The sequence below is a fragment of the Bactrocera oleae genome, chromosome 2 (genome assembly GCF_042242935.1).
Source record: "Bactrocera oleae isolate idBacOlea1 chromosome 2, idBacOlea1, whole genome shotgun sequence".
Taxonomy (NCBI): Eukaryota; Metazoa; Arthropoda; class Insecta; order Diptera; family Tephritidae; genus Bactrocera; species Bactrocera oleae.
Window position 1 is genome coordinate 60,017,977 of NC_091536.1, and position 16,305 is coordinate 60,034,281.

General features: G+C 34.1%; 1 protein-coding gene across 1 annotated transcript; it reads left to right on the forward strand.

Moving 5' to 3' along the window:
• Positions 1-1,337: 1,337 nt before the first annotated feature.
• On the forward strand, positions 1,338-7,155 carry Osi6 (DUF1676 domain-containing protein Osi6). Its single transcript, XM_014239784.3, has 2 exons — positions 1,338-1,698; positions 2,638-7,155. Exons 1-2 carry the CDS (start codon positions 1,552-1,554, stop codon positions 3,346-3,348), a joined length of 858 nt encoding a protein of 285 aa, XP_014095259.1. The 5' UTR covers positions 1,338-1,551; the 3' UTR covers positions 3,349-7,155.
• The last annotated feature ends 9,150 nt before the right edge of the window (positions 7,156-16,305 follow it).

Genomic DNA, 16,305 nt, shown 5'->3' on the forward strand with positions numbered 1-16,305 from the left:
GTGTGTGTCTTTACAACTGACGTCGGCACACTAAACGTATTACACAACTTCCTTTCGTAGTATTTGATTATATAACGTACAAAACGCAAAAATTTATAGCGGCTATAAACCGAGCGATCGGCTCATCGCCAACGTAAAGGAGGGAAAACGGAAGGTGAAAACAAGAAATGGAAACTGGTCAGACATTATTTCTTTACATCATCCGGAACCTATGGCAGGGCAGTGGCGGTGATTACGGGGAGCTGTCGAGGTCACTATGCAAACTACAACTTATAAAACTTTCTTTTCTTGAAGCGCAGCAAATTTCAATATACAATAACAAAAGCGCAGATCGAAACGACAACAACAATAACGCCTGAACTCGTAGTTTACAATAAGTAAGTTGGTGTTATAATGAAGAAGAGCAACAGCAGCAGCATCAGCGTCGGCTTCGTCGACAACAGAAGAGCAACAACACCTGTTCATCAACTGAGGTGGTGAATATGTCAATGTGTTTATATTTGTGTTCGTGGAGTTCGATAATTTTTAGTTCGATCATCTTGCCAATAGCTCCAACAGACAAAGAGAGCAGATGCAAATGAGCCCTAGATAGTAACCACAGACGGTGGGGTGTGTCGGTGGTCAACACTTTGCGCTGCGCATGCGCTCAGATTTAACCAAGCGCTGGCAGTAGTCAGAATCCACTGGGTTAAGGAAGTGAAGAAGATATGAGCCAGTCAAAATGGGAGCGAGAGAGAACATTGAGCAGCGTTGAGCGTGGGAGAGCGTTGTCACAAGTAGAAGGAAAGTCGATGCACGACTTATGGAGACAGCAGCGTGCTTGTCTTACTCTCTTATTTGCTTACTTCATGCGCTTTCGCGCGCGCACACCTCAGTCAACATGAGCAATACGCGCACGCGGAAGGTAACACTTAAAGCTGAGCAATTACGCGACCATACTTGGGTATTTACGACCTCTTCAGCGCCATTCTTAATAAAATGAGAGGAAGAGCACGGCCAACGCTAATATGCGATTGCGCGAAGCGGTCACTGAAGGTTTGCCGTTAGCTTTGTAACACCAGTGGGAGAGCGTCTTCCGTTGAGGGCTTTTTTGGGACATTGCTGCTCAACAACACTGTAATTGTTTTTGCCTTTGTTATGCGCACGATATTTTACTCGCTTTCGCGCTGGTGACGCCTTGTTCACTACACACGCCGTGTTGACGCTATGCTGCATGCATTGTTGTTGTACGTATGACCACACCAATGCCAACTGACAACGTTTTGACGGCGCTCAACTTCAGCAAACGGTACTCATCTCACACTCTGTTGTCATTGTCGCTGCCGCCATGCATGTATTTGTGTTTGTTTTTTGCATAATTTTAAGATTTTTGATGATTGTTTGGAACTGTTTAAAAACAGCCTGACATCGTCGAAAAATTATCAAACCGCAAGTTGTTCCATTCGAATAAACACACAGTGCAAACGGTGGTGTAGTAAAAACACGAAAATTAAAAATTTTCAAACAATTTCCATACTGTCCTGTTCGACAATAACCAACAACTACAACAATATGAATTTATATCTTACCGCCACCTGTATCCTGCTGCTGTCCGCTGGTGCATTTGCCGATCCCATTAAGGATAATAATGTCGTCACACCGGCTAGTGGTTTTAATAAGTGCTTAGAAGCTGATTCTATCTCGTGCCTCCAACTAACGGTACGAAGTGTTTAGCATAAGAACAAAAAATGCAAATAATTAAAATACACAGTTAAGAACACATACTCGAAAGCAATTGATGAAATTATTTAAAAGGTTGATAAACAATAGAAATGAAAGTGAAAATTTAATTAAAAGTGATTTCCGATTTGTGCACATAATGGAGAACAACTCATAGAAAGCATACAAAACTTGTGAAGAGTGCACATTACTTGAAATTTTACAAAGTCAAACTATTTTTGGGTTTTCAAGAGTAAAGTGTGTTCAATAAATAATATTTATTTTAAAAGAAATGCCGATAACCTTTGAATGATGATGTCAATGGTTTGATAATTGTTTAAGAATGCTAATAGATTTGATCAAAAAGTATTATTATTTTAAAGGCCTAATGATTATTTAAAACGTTGTTTAAAAGTAACATAAATTTAAATGACCAAAAAACGATTTTTAAGAGAAACCTCAAATGAATTGAAAAAAATTAGTAAAATTTTCACCATGATATTTTATATAAAAAAAAAGTTTATTAATAATTTAAATTAATTTCATAAATTTATTCCATGAAAATCAATTAATCCACAAATAGTACCATCATTAATTTAATCTGTTTAATAATTTTTCTTTTAACTGAACTGAACCGTTATTAAACCTGTATTTCAATTTTTTTTAAATAAAAATTTCATTTCCGCAATTCAACTTAATTCCACAATGTTTTAAATGAATTTGAGCATCACTGTTTTTCCATACTTTTTGCTTTTAAATGAATTGCCATTTTTACTACTCAACTTTACAGTTTTTTCTTGTGAAAAATTGCAAACAATTTATTCGATTATATTATCATAATAACTAATAGTTCAGTTTACTTTTCAATTTCCACAACCTAATTTTTAATTAATTTTCTTCTTATTTCTTCCAAACTCTCTTCTCCGACCGCACAAATAGCTTTTCCGCAAAGCTAAATCATTCTTTGAAAATCCACAAATCGAAGTCTTCGGCGGCGTCTCACTCATCAAATCCAACGAGGGACGTCAGGGTAAATCACTTGATGACAATGCTGTTGCCGTGGAGGCTGCACCCAGCGTTGAGGCACGCACCAGCGAAATGGGCACCTACTTCATGAATCACGCTAAGAACTTCTTTGCTGAACGTTCGTTGAACTTCAACTTTGCCAATGCCGCACGCTCGGTGGCACGTGCCATTCCCGATGACATCAAGGCTGATTTGCGTGAATTGGTTGTTGAGTCGCGTACCAAGAAGAAGAAGTTGTTGAAAAAATTGTTGCCAATCTTATTAGGTGTCGGTGCTAAGATTGCTGTTTTGGGTGTCGGTGCTATCTTCGGTCTGCTCTTCTTGGCCAAGAAGGCGCTCGTTGTTTCTGTTATTGCTTTCTTCTTGGCCTTGGCTGCTGGTGCCTCAAGTGGTCTGAGCCGTTTGGGCGGCGGCGGCGGCGGTGGTCTGCTCGGCGGTCTCGGCGGATTGTTCGGCGGAAAGAATTCCGGCAGTGCCAGCGCTAGCACTGGTGGTTGGTCATCGGGCGCTGCTTCAGGCGGCTGGTCATCTGGCGGTAACTCCGGCTGGGACTCCCATGGTGCCTACAGCTCGCCAGTTGCGCAAACAATCGCCTACTCTGGTTACAAGCAAGCCAGACGGTAAGCGCACCGCATGGAAGTTGAAGCGCATTTTGCTAGCATAAAAGCTGCTGCGCTGAAAAGCCAAAACAACACTTAGGGTAATGTAAACAAACAAACTACAAAATATAAACTACAAATCAACGAGATATAACCAGTACATTCATAAAAATAATATTAATCCCGCTGCCGCGGCAGTGATATTGCTAGGAAAGCATTACGAAGCAAGTAATCGATTCAACGGCACCCGAACTGCAACGAATTCATAAGAAAAAACTTTATTTATTATTAATTTATTTTAATTTATTTATTATCGCATAAACATATATATTTTGTAATGTATGTAATGAAATGTAAAAGGACAAAAGGAATGAAAGACGATTGGAACAACCGAACCCAAAAACGAATCTTCATGTGCCTGAGGCAGTAAAGAGTTGGTCGGGAAGTGAGATGATTGTGCATACCTATACATATTAACGCATAACTGTATGTTAATTAACGAATCGCTCCAGCTCACTTCATTCTTCATACTGTACTGACCCTCATACTCGTTCAACCATCTAATTTCATGATTTAATTAAATTATTAAGCGAAATATTGTTATGTACTTGCAACAATAAGAGTATTTGGTGTTTTTGTAAATGCGTATTGCGTAATACAATTTTGCACTTTGCTGTTGTAAGTTGCATTATTACAACACACAAAGTTCACCACGCGGAGGCTATTCAAACACAGCCATATGCAAACAACTACACGCATATGTAATAACGTGAAGACAACGTGAACGTACAGACAACTCATGTCACTTCAACCTTTACAACAAATAACATAACGCGCACATAACTCTTTCACTTAGCACATATCGACGAACATCGAACAGAAACCGCGCATGTACCTACTAGTCAGCTGATTGTGCAACTTGCAACTAAAGAACAATGAAAAATTTACCGAAGCAGAATCATAGCTATCAATACTCTACTCAATCACCATTTTCCACTATGATTTCACCTTACTGCTCTATATACTTTTTCTATTTTGTATTTTCCGCTCCTACCTCTGACTTTTTCCGCTACTTTTTTTGTCTTTTGTAATTGTTTTCTTACTTTATATATCACTTATCACTGCTATATCTACTATAGATTTATTATGTTAACTTAAGATCTTATTCTATACTCTACTTATTCCTATCTGTATCTCTATTTAACCTAAAGTCATGCACTGTACTTAGCATTTTCTTTTACTGCACTATCATTATCTTCACTCTGCGTTATGTAATACTATTTACCTCTTACTATCTTCTATCTATATATCAACTGTTTACTGCCCGCTATTGAAAAAGACTACCACCAACTGAAAACATCCTTAAAAAAAAACTACATATACAAAAGAATGAATAATAATTCATGTAAAAATTAAAAAAAAAAAACATTTATTTTCTTTAAAATATTAGATTACTTCTGGTTCTAAAACATCAAATATTACTTGTCGATCATCTTTACAGTAAATATCCACACTTAAAGAGATTAAGAAATAGTATTTTAAAACTAAAAAATTTAGAAAAATTAATATATACTGATTATTAATTTATGTACTTAATTCTACACTCATATTCTTTGCTTAATAATATAGCTTTTATACGTCTTTACATATTTTCCTAAAAATCCTCCAATTCTTAGCGAAATTCGATTCATTCACTATAACATTGTACGAATTATGTACTTGCACATTCCTAGGGTTTTAAATTCGTATTCCACATTTCAAATTTCCATGTCAAATGTTTGAACTAATTGAAACCCGCTTTCTAACTTCATAGAACACAAACACAATCAACAAAGCATTTGATAATCAAAATATTTTAATCTCATAATAACCGCTCACAGCTTTATGGATTTAATCGAGTGCATTTAATGGCAAATGTTAAAGCCAGTGACAGATCTATGGGGGGGGAATTGTTTGATTGTCGAATATTTCTTTAAAATCCATAGCAATTAATAGCATTGAACTTTCTGATGGAGCGTTAAACATAGTGCTATCAGCATAATCAAAAATCGATAACTTAAAAGCGAATTGAAATTTTAGTACACCACTATCTCTTTGTTGACTCTCAAGCCCAAAGAAACTTACATTCATGGTAAATTTTCTAACCAATAAACGATATTCGCAACTTCAGCACATTGAAAATCACCCTACACTTTCATGCTTAAACACTCGCCATGCATTTTACAGCACACGTACAAATTCCTCAGTTCATGAGCATCAAAAAAATCAATTAATGACCGATTGGGTTTGAGAAGCAAAGAATGCATACATATGTAGATATAGATATAACACAAGTGGAATTTACCGCATTTGAAATTCAATTTCACTCACCTTAATTTGCCTTATTTAAACTATCCATAAACTTTCCTTTGAAATCATTAAGTATCAAATAGATATGTATATAAAATTGCGACGCTCAGCTCACCCACACACCTCACTGCCCCACTTTTGTCGCAACACTTGCATGCTAATCAATTCGCGCTCAAATTTCATTTACCCAATTCTACGCCAACTTTATGCTGATTGCAATAATCTATAATGGTCATTTGTTATGCAAAGAAGCCACAAAAAATTAACAAAATTCACTAAATCATCGCTACTCAAATTTACCCATTTTGTTTTGCACTTTGCTTTTTGTTTTCGTCTTTATTCCTCACAACACTTCTCCTCCTCAACCTAAACTACATTTTGAGCTCCACTACTCTTATTCTGCTATCTCACCGGATTTGGTACTCTTGCAATCAAAAAATGTTTCCACATTTCACATTCACCTATAGTCGCCTTCTTAGCATTCATTAGCTGCGCATTTTCGCCGCTCATAAAATCAAAACCAAACCGAAACAATTAACTCTCCTACATATACACATGTTTATCTGCAAATATTAACAACATGTTTTTTTTAGTGCTATTATTTGTTGGGTATACGTATGTCTTTTCTCATACAATTAACTGATATTTGTGGATATTCTAGGAAATTAGAATTATCAGAATCAGTTCTCATCCAGTTCGAAGAGTTCTAGTTCGATTTTTAGTCCTATTATATATAATTTTGCATAATAGTTTGAAGAAGGATAGGGTTATCGGCAAAATTTCCCTTAAATACCGAGTACTTATTGTACATGCATAATCTTCAAATACAAATGTACAACAATCAAATGCAACAGCACATAAGGTGCAAAAGTAACAATAATATACGCATAATGGCAGTATCGCATAAGACAAGTAAATGAAGAAAGAAATATACCAATAAACAGTTTAAATATAAAAAAATATAAAATCTTGTCATTTTTTTTTAAGATTTATACGCGTCAGATTTGTTCAATAATTAGAACATTAGAGTACTCAGTACCCTTGAATGTATGTCTATATATGTGGTGTAATTTTTTGCATACAATTAAAGCCGGTTAGTAATGCCGCTACCAGCGGTGCAAACAGGGCTTTGCGAATGATGGCAGATGACAGAAGAAAAGCGTTTACTCAATTTTAAGCAGTTATTTCACACGCAAATACTTTCTGCCCGTATTGATACCCTGCACACTTAAGTTGGGTAAATATAGAAAATATTTAAAGAAAGATGGTAAAATTGCAAAAGAGCAATATTGGACGCATTGATATAGTTTTGAATTGTATTATGCAAAACTTTAGCGTAATAAGTACTTGCGTTGAAATTGATCCTGTGTTTTAAATCGGTCCGACAACAGAATCTGGGTAATACGTTACTAGTATTAAAGACTATATATGTACTATGGCAAAACACCAAATAAAAATATGTTTAATTTTTAGAATATTTAAATCGTGTTTTACTGTTAATTCTCTACATTGACTCTTTTTGTGTCTCTCCAACTTCCAAGAGTTTTTTGTTGCTATTGTTTATTTACACAATTTTCTTTTCTGCACTCTGAAACCGTTTTAAGGTGGCATTAATGACACTGAAAATATCTACTGCATACATACTGGTCGCATTTATACAGGTCTAATAGCGGTCCACTCATTAACATTTAGAGAACAGGTTTTGGTTTTTATTAATATAACATACTATAACGTTTATACCCAACTTACAAGGTACGCAAGGTTTTTGTTGCTTTGAACTGATTTGCTTATTCCTTATAGCGCGGTATATTTCTCTATTGACATGAAGCGAATACCACCCATTTAGGGCTATATGTTAGATTTTATAATAATATCCAGAAATTCCATCCAAGATGTTAAATAACTGGCTTAAAATATTACATTACTATAAAGACATCAAGATTCCCACATTAATGAAAAAAAGGCAATAGCACTTTATGCCAAATTATTGTTCTTGCCCTTTTTTTATTAAAAAACAAAATTATTACACTGGCTACATGACTACTATATGAACAAAGTACACGGAAGTTAAAATTTAAGATATTCGGGGGTGTTGTAGAATCTGATAGTTGTCGGAATCAGAATTGAAACCGATAAAAAATGTAATAGGTGTCATGAATTCAGATATTATTGGTTTGACGTTCGAAACAGAAATGGTATCGGTTTTGGGTGTCACGGAAACCAATTTTATCGGTTTTGTTATCAGAAACAAAGAAATAGGATTTTTGCTGACAGAATTGAAATGTAAGTGAAGAAAATAATTTATATTATTGTTACGATTTAATTTATCGTTATTTCTATAGGGGAAAACATAAGTATAAAACAAAAAATGTCATAATTATAGAGTTTATGGAAAAATCAAGATATTTAAAGAGAATTTACAAAACGTAACAAACGTAATTTAACACCCAAAATTTATTCAGTCGTTAATGTGATATAAATCTGTAAAGTAAGCATGTATACAAACATACAAGTAAATGCAAGCCAAATTTCACATGCGACTCCCCTGGTGCATCAAGTGGATTACTGTGATCTTTTAATATATTCCTTTTATTTTTTTTGTTGCTTTTTTTTCTTCAAATAAAATAAAAGCTAAAATAGCGGAACTCATTGTAAACTTTAGTATACTTCGTTCAGCATTTAAAATGTATAATTCATTTGAAAATTTTGTCACATTAGTAGACAGCTGATTCGAATATTGGTTTTGCATATGTTCGAAAAGACGCAAATCCAATCAGATTCTGTGACACTATTCAAAATCAGAATTGGTTTGCAATTCTAACAACTACGCAAATCTGTCTTGAATTCCACAACACCCCTGATTGAAATACTGCTCTAAGTGGCTTTCAAATTAAACAAAATCTTTAAATTCGAATTTTCACTCGAATCATTCAGACTGTGACAACAAATAACCGAACATTACATACTATTGCAACTTGCAATGAATAAAGACGGAGGAACACATACAGGTTTTGGCAAAACTTTATATCAAACTTAGATAAGTTTTGCCATGATTTCATTCATTTAAGGTTATTAGAAAAAGATTCTTTGTGAATTTCATTAAGATTTCTTACGTATTGACCGATAGATGCGATATAAAGTGAACCTAGGATCGAAAATATTTAATGTTAGATATAAGGGGCTAAGGAAAGTGTTGACCTCATTTTAAAAATTTTTGGCACAAGTTATAGTGAGATTTCAACAATTTTTGGACGTAAGATGAAATACCTTGAGGGTACAATTTGTGTAAAGCTTTATTCTGATAAATTTTTTGGTGTTTGACTTGTATACTCTAAAGTGAAAGAACCTTGTTGTATAGGAATTAGGCGTGGTTGTCATTCGATTTCGCATTACATTTTTGCAGTGTCTAATAAGAATGTTGGGTAACCTCACAACCCAAATTTAATTGAAATCGGTCTAGCTGTTCCTAAGGTATAGGATTTCCCCTAAAGGTGGGTGGTGCCACGACCATTGCCCAATTTTCATGTCAGATCCTATTTAACCCTTCTCTACCATCTTGACTGTGAACTTTAATGCTTGTGGGTCATTGATTCAGTGAGTTAGCGCACGTTTAGTAGTTTTCAACACAACCGTTATATGGGAAGTGGGCGAGGTTATGACGTCTTCTCACCAACTTTGGTTGATATATATTAAGCGGTTTGGAAGATATGTACATTAAACCATTTAGAAGACGGAGGCACGCCCACTTTAAAATTTTTTTAAGCCCACAGGTGTCGCTGGCTACTACGATCTTCTGTACCAAATTATAATTTTGTATCTTAATTTGCAGCTTAGTTATGGTTTTTTAAAGGTTTTCGTTTGACGGCGTTTTGTAGGTGTGGCAATGATCCGATTTCGCCCATCTGCAATACTAACCTTCCTTGAGTGTCATGAATTTTTACTCAAGTTATCGCTTACTCGGTCAGACAGTCAACCGGATTTCAAATTTTCTGGTCATTCTGATCATTTTTATATACATAACCCGATATCTATCTCGATTAGTTTTAGGTGATACAAACAACCGTTAGATGAACAAAACTATTATACTCTGTAGCAGCTTGTTGCAAGAGTATAAAAATATTTACTTACATAGTCGACGGTTACGCTGATATCTTTTGCAATTTTGTAAATAAATAAATACCTAGTAAGAAATGGCTAAGTGCGAGTGCAACCGCACTTTAGATGAACTTGTAGTTTAGAGAATATTTCGAGTTGTCTGCAAAACTTTGTTATACAATACTTGCATAGGAATTCAAGCTTTGCTCTTCGGCTCTCTTTGTTTCATTGAAACATCTTGAAATCTTTATTATAAAGACAACTTCGTTAATAGAAATTTGGTATATAAGTTGAATCAGTGTCACATATTCTTCGCACCAAAACACATTATGTTTAATAAAACTGCCTTAAACTTGATGTAGATCTCGGTGTTTATCCCCACTTTTATATTTATTAAGTAGTATACCCTACTTGTATTATTATTCTAATAGGTAAACTATGATAATGGAGCACGAGGTGGTTTGTTTCATAAGATCAAGTAATTTGAAAGATATGAAATTCCATATGTTTAGTGGGCTTGGTAATGGTCGGATCCAACCCCTATATAATAACAACCTCATGTCCGAATTTTTATGGGAATTCATCATTTGGAGTTATATATAACTCTATATCTATCTCCAACAGTTTTAAGTCTTACACAATCAAATTTTGGGTGAGAAAAACTATTATACCATGGACAAAGCAAGCAAAACAAGAAACAACCCACCGAAGTTAGAATATCATTCACAAATAAAGAAGTTCCCAAACAAGAACTTCATTTTTCGTGATCGTTCGGTTTTTATTGTAGCTATATGATATAGTGGTCTGGTTTGGAAACTTTTTTTGGGTCATTATAGCTTTGCCTTGGAGAATAATTCACGCTAGTTTCGTGAAAATACCATATATTATCGAATAAAAAATACAAGAACTTGATTTTGATCGTTGAGTCTTTAGTGTAGCATATTATAGTGGTACGATCTGAAAAAATTCTTCAGGTATTATAGCCTTGCCTTTAACAGTAATTCGTGTTAGACCTTAATTTTGATCGTTCAGTTTGTATGGCAGCTATATGCTATAGTGGTCCGATACCGGAGGTTCTGACAAATGATCAACTTTTTGGGGGGGAAAAAGACGTGAGACTAGTTCCCGTTAATACAGACAGACAGATAGACAAAGGTAAATCGTTCGTCAGGTTGATCATTTCTATATATATTTTATAGGGTCTGCAACGCTTTCTTCTTCGTGTTACAAACTTCGTGGCATAGTTAATATACTTCGTTCGGGGTATACAAATTCTGTAGAAATACCTCGCCTTTACATACATAACTGACATAAATTCCGTTTTCTCGTCACTTGTCATTGCGGTCATTACTAACTCTTCGTTTTAATGGTCCGCATAATGAGTCAAGAGCGCGTGCGCAAACGCGCACTCAATTAGCTTGTTGCTCCCTCAGCGGCTGTAACTTACCTTTTCCCTTTTATTGTGGCAATACAACGAACAAAACGGCGAGACGCTTAATGTATGGTCAAGCATTCACTAAAAAGAGCTTTCAAACAGAGCATTTTGTGCACGTACAACTATGTATGTCTGTATAAATGTCGTACGCTTGCACGAGAAGAATGTGTGCCAAAGTTTTTTTTTTATTTATGCCACACAATGATGATGAATTATTTAGCAGAAGATGTTTTTTCCCACTGGGGTTGCAAATAATGCATAAAAGAGAGAAATTATTAAATAAATATTTGAATGATTTTTTTTTATTTTGTAATCCCAAATTAAATTTTTAATACCAGTTTCGGGATTAAGAAATTAAAAAGAATTGTAATCCCAAAAACCAAAATTTTAATGCCAAATATCAGATTAAAAATATAATGATCTTAAGCATAAATTAAAATATTAAAATATACATTTATTTTAAAATTTAAATTGTTATCAATTTTTAATTCTGATTTTGGTACTAAAAATTAAATATTTTTATTTAACATTAAAAAACTCACTTAATTAATATTAAAAATTTTAAAACTTAATATTAAATTGAAATCCGAAATCGTAATTAATAATTAATAATATAATTTTTTAACCAAAAATTTTTAATTAAATAAGTCGCAACCATGTTTTCAAACTCTCCTAAATTTAAAAGATCTCTCCTATGCCACATTATTCATATCTTCCATATTACAAAATTGAAGTCGGTATGATTGATAGATTGTATGTATGTGAAATCGAAATAGTACATATCTTATATTTTGCGAAATACCAGCGTTATGAGTAGTATTCCATTATATAACAACAATACCTATATTGATCGATCAACTATTATCAAATAGATCAAAAACTATTTATATCCAAATTATCCAAACGAACATATATTCACTCAGGCTGCTTTAATTATGCACCGTAATATCTGAAATATAAAACAAGATTTGATATTTGCCACAGCTAGTATAAATTTTGTATGACAACTCCTGCACTTGTAACAAGTTTGCTATTGTTAAGCTTTGGAAAGCTTAGACAATCGACAGATCTAACACTATTTTAGTATCTTTACGTGCGTATGCATTTAATGGGAATGTCATATTTTGGCTTTGAACTCCGGAATGATCAGTATAAAACTATATTAGACAAAGTTAATTGCTAATATTATTGCTGAGCATAAAGACAATTTTCACTCTCAGTGAACAAGTCCTCCTCTTAAATATTGATATCAACTAGTTACTATATTTGTACGGAGATACGCCCATTGACCTGAAGTCATGATTTAATTTGTATTTATTTCATTTAAGTAAAAAATGAGTAAGTTCATATGAAATAAAACATGTAAATATAATTTTTTCTCATTTGTTATACCGTAAATGTATATACATGTATGAGAGTTAAGAGCGATTTCCGTAGAAATAAGTAAGTAACTCTTGAAGTTCAATTGTCATGACTTTGACATATTACTGTCAAGTGTTGTACCACTTCCTAATGTGGTGAGCAAAGCTACAAAATCGAGAAATACTCGAAGATACTAAAGCAGTCATTCTTTTATTATTTGTTTGTCGCTCAATTCTGCTCCATTTAAATACAAATTCTTTCATTTTGATGTCGTTATTGTTTACTCAAACAATTTCAACAACTCTCACAGTCGCCAACATCTGCCACTTCCCCGCACCATCACCGACAAAAAACATCTTAATAGACGAAACTGGGAGCACAGATTCCGCTACCTACTGTTGATCGATACTTCGGACGTTGCGCAGCATCCAACCGTCGCTAAAGCGACTGTAAAATAATCAGCGACAACTTATTTCTGTGCCGCTTTTAAACGTTTTCATTTTGGCCGAAGCCACACTGCCGGTGTTGACGTTTTTGTGAAATACTCATAACTGTGCCGTTGGCGTCGCGGCACTATGCTACCATCTTGTCCGCTTTAATCGCTCGAGTTGTTGGCCTCTTCATCTTTTTTTATGACTTAAGCTTAAACATATTTTCTTTTGTCATTTATTTCCTCACGGCCCGCATCATAACTGCGCGCTACAAAACAGAAGTGAAATTAATTTTTAAGTTTCCGTATTTTGCTTGTAATTATAAATTTTTATCTTACAGCAGGTAGGAACGTGTACTTGCGCTTGTGTGGCTGCTTGTACTCACATCCCCACATTCATCCAAGTGAGCAAGAAATTGTGCTTGGTCATTTAGCATTATGTACTTTTGATTTTGCCCCAAGCCGGTCGCTTTAAATCATACATATGTACATATATTCACGAATGCTTTACTCACGTAGGGCTTGCTGGATGCTCGAGTGCTGGGAAAAAGCGAAAGTTGTGAAGTGTTGCACTGTCAAGTAACAGACTGTGAGTTGATGCTGTAGCATAAATGTTCACTTGCTTAACCATTTGCGTGCTTGTTCGTACTCGATGGTCAATTTGAATATGAAGAACACCAAAATGACGGAATAACCTAGCAGTAAAAAGCTTGTGTATCGCCTCATTAATTCCATACAACGTACTAGGGAGTAGTTACTTTATGATCCGAATATGATTAAGGCTCTATTTTTCTTTATGATAAGCTACTGCAATCAAAGAGGTAATTTGTTTTGGGTTTGTTAAGAGGGCCAGTGCTCTCACCGTTTAAGCTGAAATATAAAGGTAAATCTTAAACTGTTGAACACATCGTAACCAAAAAAGCGGCATACACAAGGCCAGATAAGTTATTTTCAGAAATTCAACACAAAGTTATAAGAGAGTCAACCAAACATTGTCTCTTAACGTTTCAGATGAGACTTGAATATAAGTTAAATCGATTAATAATCACGTGCATCACGTATAAAATGGTAATATTCCAAGTTGCTTAAAAGACGGTAACTATATACCCCATTATGTCAAATATAGAGTTATATACTACAGTAGACTTTATGCCTAAGATGTTTGAATTATCTTAATAAAATTGAATAAATGTTATTTTACTATATTTTTATTTAACACCAAGCATATATGATATCAGTTCATAACATCCTCCTAGGTTCAACTCTGGGTTCACTTTGTACTTTATATATAGGTCATTATGTGAAAGAGTTTACCGATAGTAAGTCCCTCAGATTTTATTCAATTCAGTTTTTTGAAAACATACTTTTAATTTCAATACTCTCGCCACATGTGTCTACAGTATTATAGTTTTATTTACCTAACGGTTGTTTGTATAACTAAAACCAAATCAAAATAGATTCGAGTTGTATGTACATATAAAAATTATCAGGATGATGTTACGAGCCTGTCCGTCCGTCTGTCCGTGTAGGTGATTACTTGAGTGAAGATATCTTCTTTAAACTTGGTAAAAATATATCTTGAAATGCCAATATGTGAGGTCTGGTATTGATATTTGGAGTGTATATATTTATTTAATAGCTTTTCCTTATGCGAAAAATGGGTAAAATCAGGTAAATACTTTCTTTGGCCCATCTAATGACGCACTATCCTATTGCCTATAGATGATATCAGGAAAATACTACCTCTAGTCTAATGTAAAGTTTTGCAACACCTGATAGTATTTCCCCGCCTTTTCAAATCGCGAGAATACAAAATGTTTGGTTACACCCGAACTTAGCTCTTCCTTAATTGTTAAGATTACGAATATATATAATGTTGGGCTTTCTTTCTTGCATATGAAACAATTTTCTAGTACGTCAGACCCCTAAATAAATGTTGTAGGGGCGAAATAGTTGCCCAACTATATGCCAAATTTTTCAAAATAGCTGGAAATCAAATTAAAATGTATACGAAATTGGCACTATAAAAAATACAGAATGAATCACTGAAACGTTTATTTAATAACACATCGTAATTGAATAGTTAAATATACATAAGTTAAAGTTCTCTGACAAATTGAACAATTTTGAGAAGTGTTAAATATTTAAGACTTTTAAAAAAAGGTTTGAAAAGGCATAATATTTCCCTAATAATTAAAAAAGTTTTCCAAAATGAGCATCTTCGTGTGCAAAGTTTAAGATCGATATCTCAAAAACTGGGGCACTCGTTCGCGTATATACAGACAGACAGACGGACATGGCAAAATCGACTCAGTTACGCTGATCATTCATATATAAAATCTATATTTAAGAGAGTCTCTGACGTTTCCTTCTAGGTATTAGTCACTTCGTGGCAAACTTGGTATACCATATCTTATTCAGGGTATAAAAATTGAATTTAATGTGGGAATATTTGCCTTTAACAAAGTCTTTTGAGGGGTTAACTCAAATCAAATTGAGCTATCAGTGACCATCAAACAAAATTCTATAATTTTATCGTCCATAGGGTGGTGGTTATGCACTCAACGCACTCAATGAATTTACCTTTTACTGAAATGAGTTGAACAAAGCTTTTATGATTTAATCGCTGCGGTGTATACTACGAAACTATTATACGATTTTGCAGCTACAAGCGGTTTCCGGTTAAATGATGAACTAACTGCGAAATTCAGATGATATTTAAAATAGCCAACTCAGTGATTCGCTTGATAGTGTTTATCGAATTGTGTAATGCCTAAAAGTATGCTGTATGTGCTAAGAGTAACGACTGCTAAGTTGCTTTTAAAAGCACGGAGTTAAATTCATTTACATTCTCTGGTTAAATGAATATTTATTTATAATACATATAAACTTATAGCATTTATATACATATACATATGTATATACCAGCTGACCCGCCAAATGTAGTTTCAGCATATACGAGTATGTAAGTTATTTTTAGGAATTAGTTTTTTAGGAAACAAATACACAAATAAGACCCCAAAAAACGAAAAAAAAGGTTTAGAGAGTGATATAACTGACTGGTTGATAGAGCTATTCAATAAAACTATAATAAATTACAATTATTATTTTCGATTGCCATCTAAAAGATCTAATAGATAGATAGATGGAATAAAATAATATAAAAGCTGCGATTAAAAATCAGATATAGATCGTATATGGGTTTAAATTTAAAATCCAATGCATTTTTCATTGCTGAATCATGCAAAAAACAACAAATTTTGTCCAGAACATAAAAAAATTTGCGGTGAACCACCCTTAACACATATGGG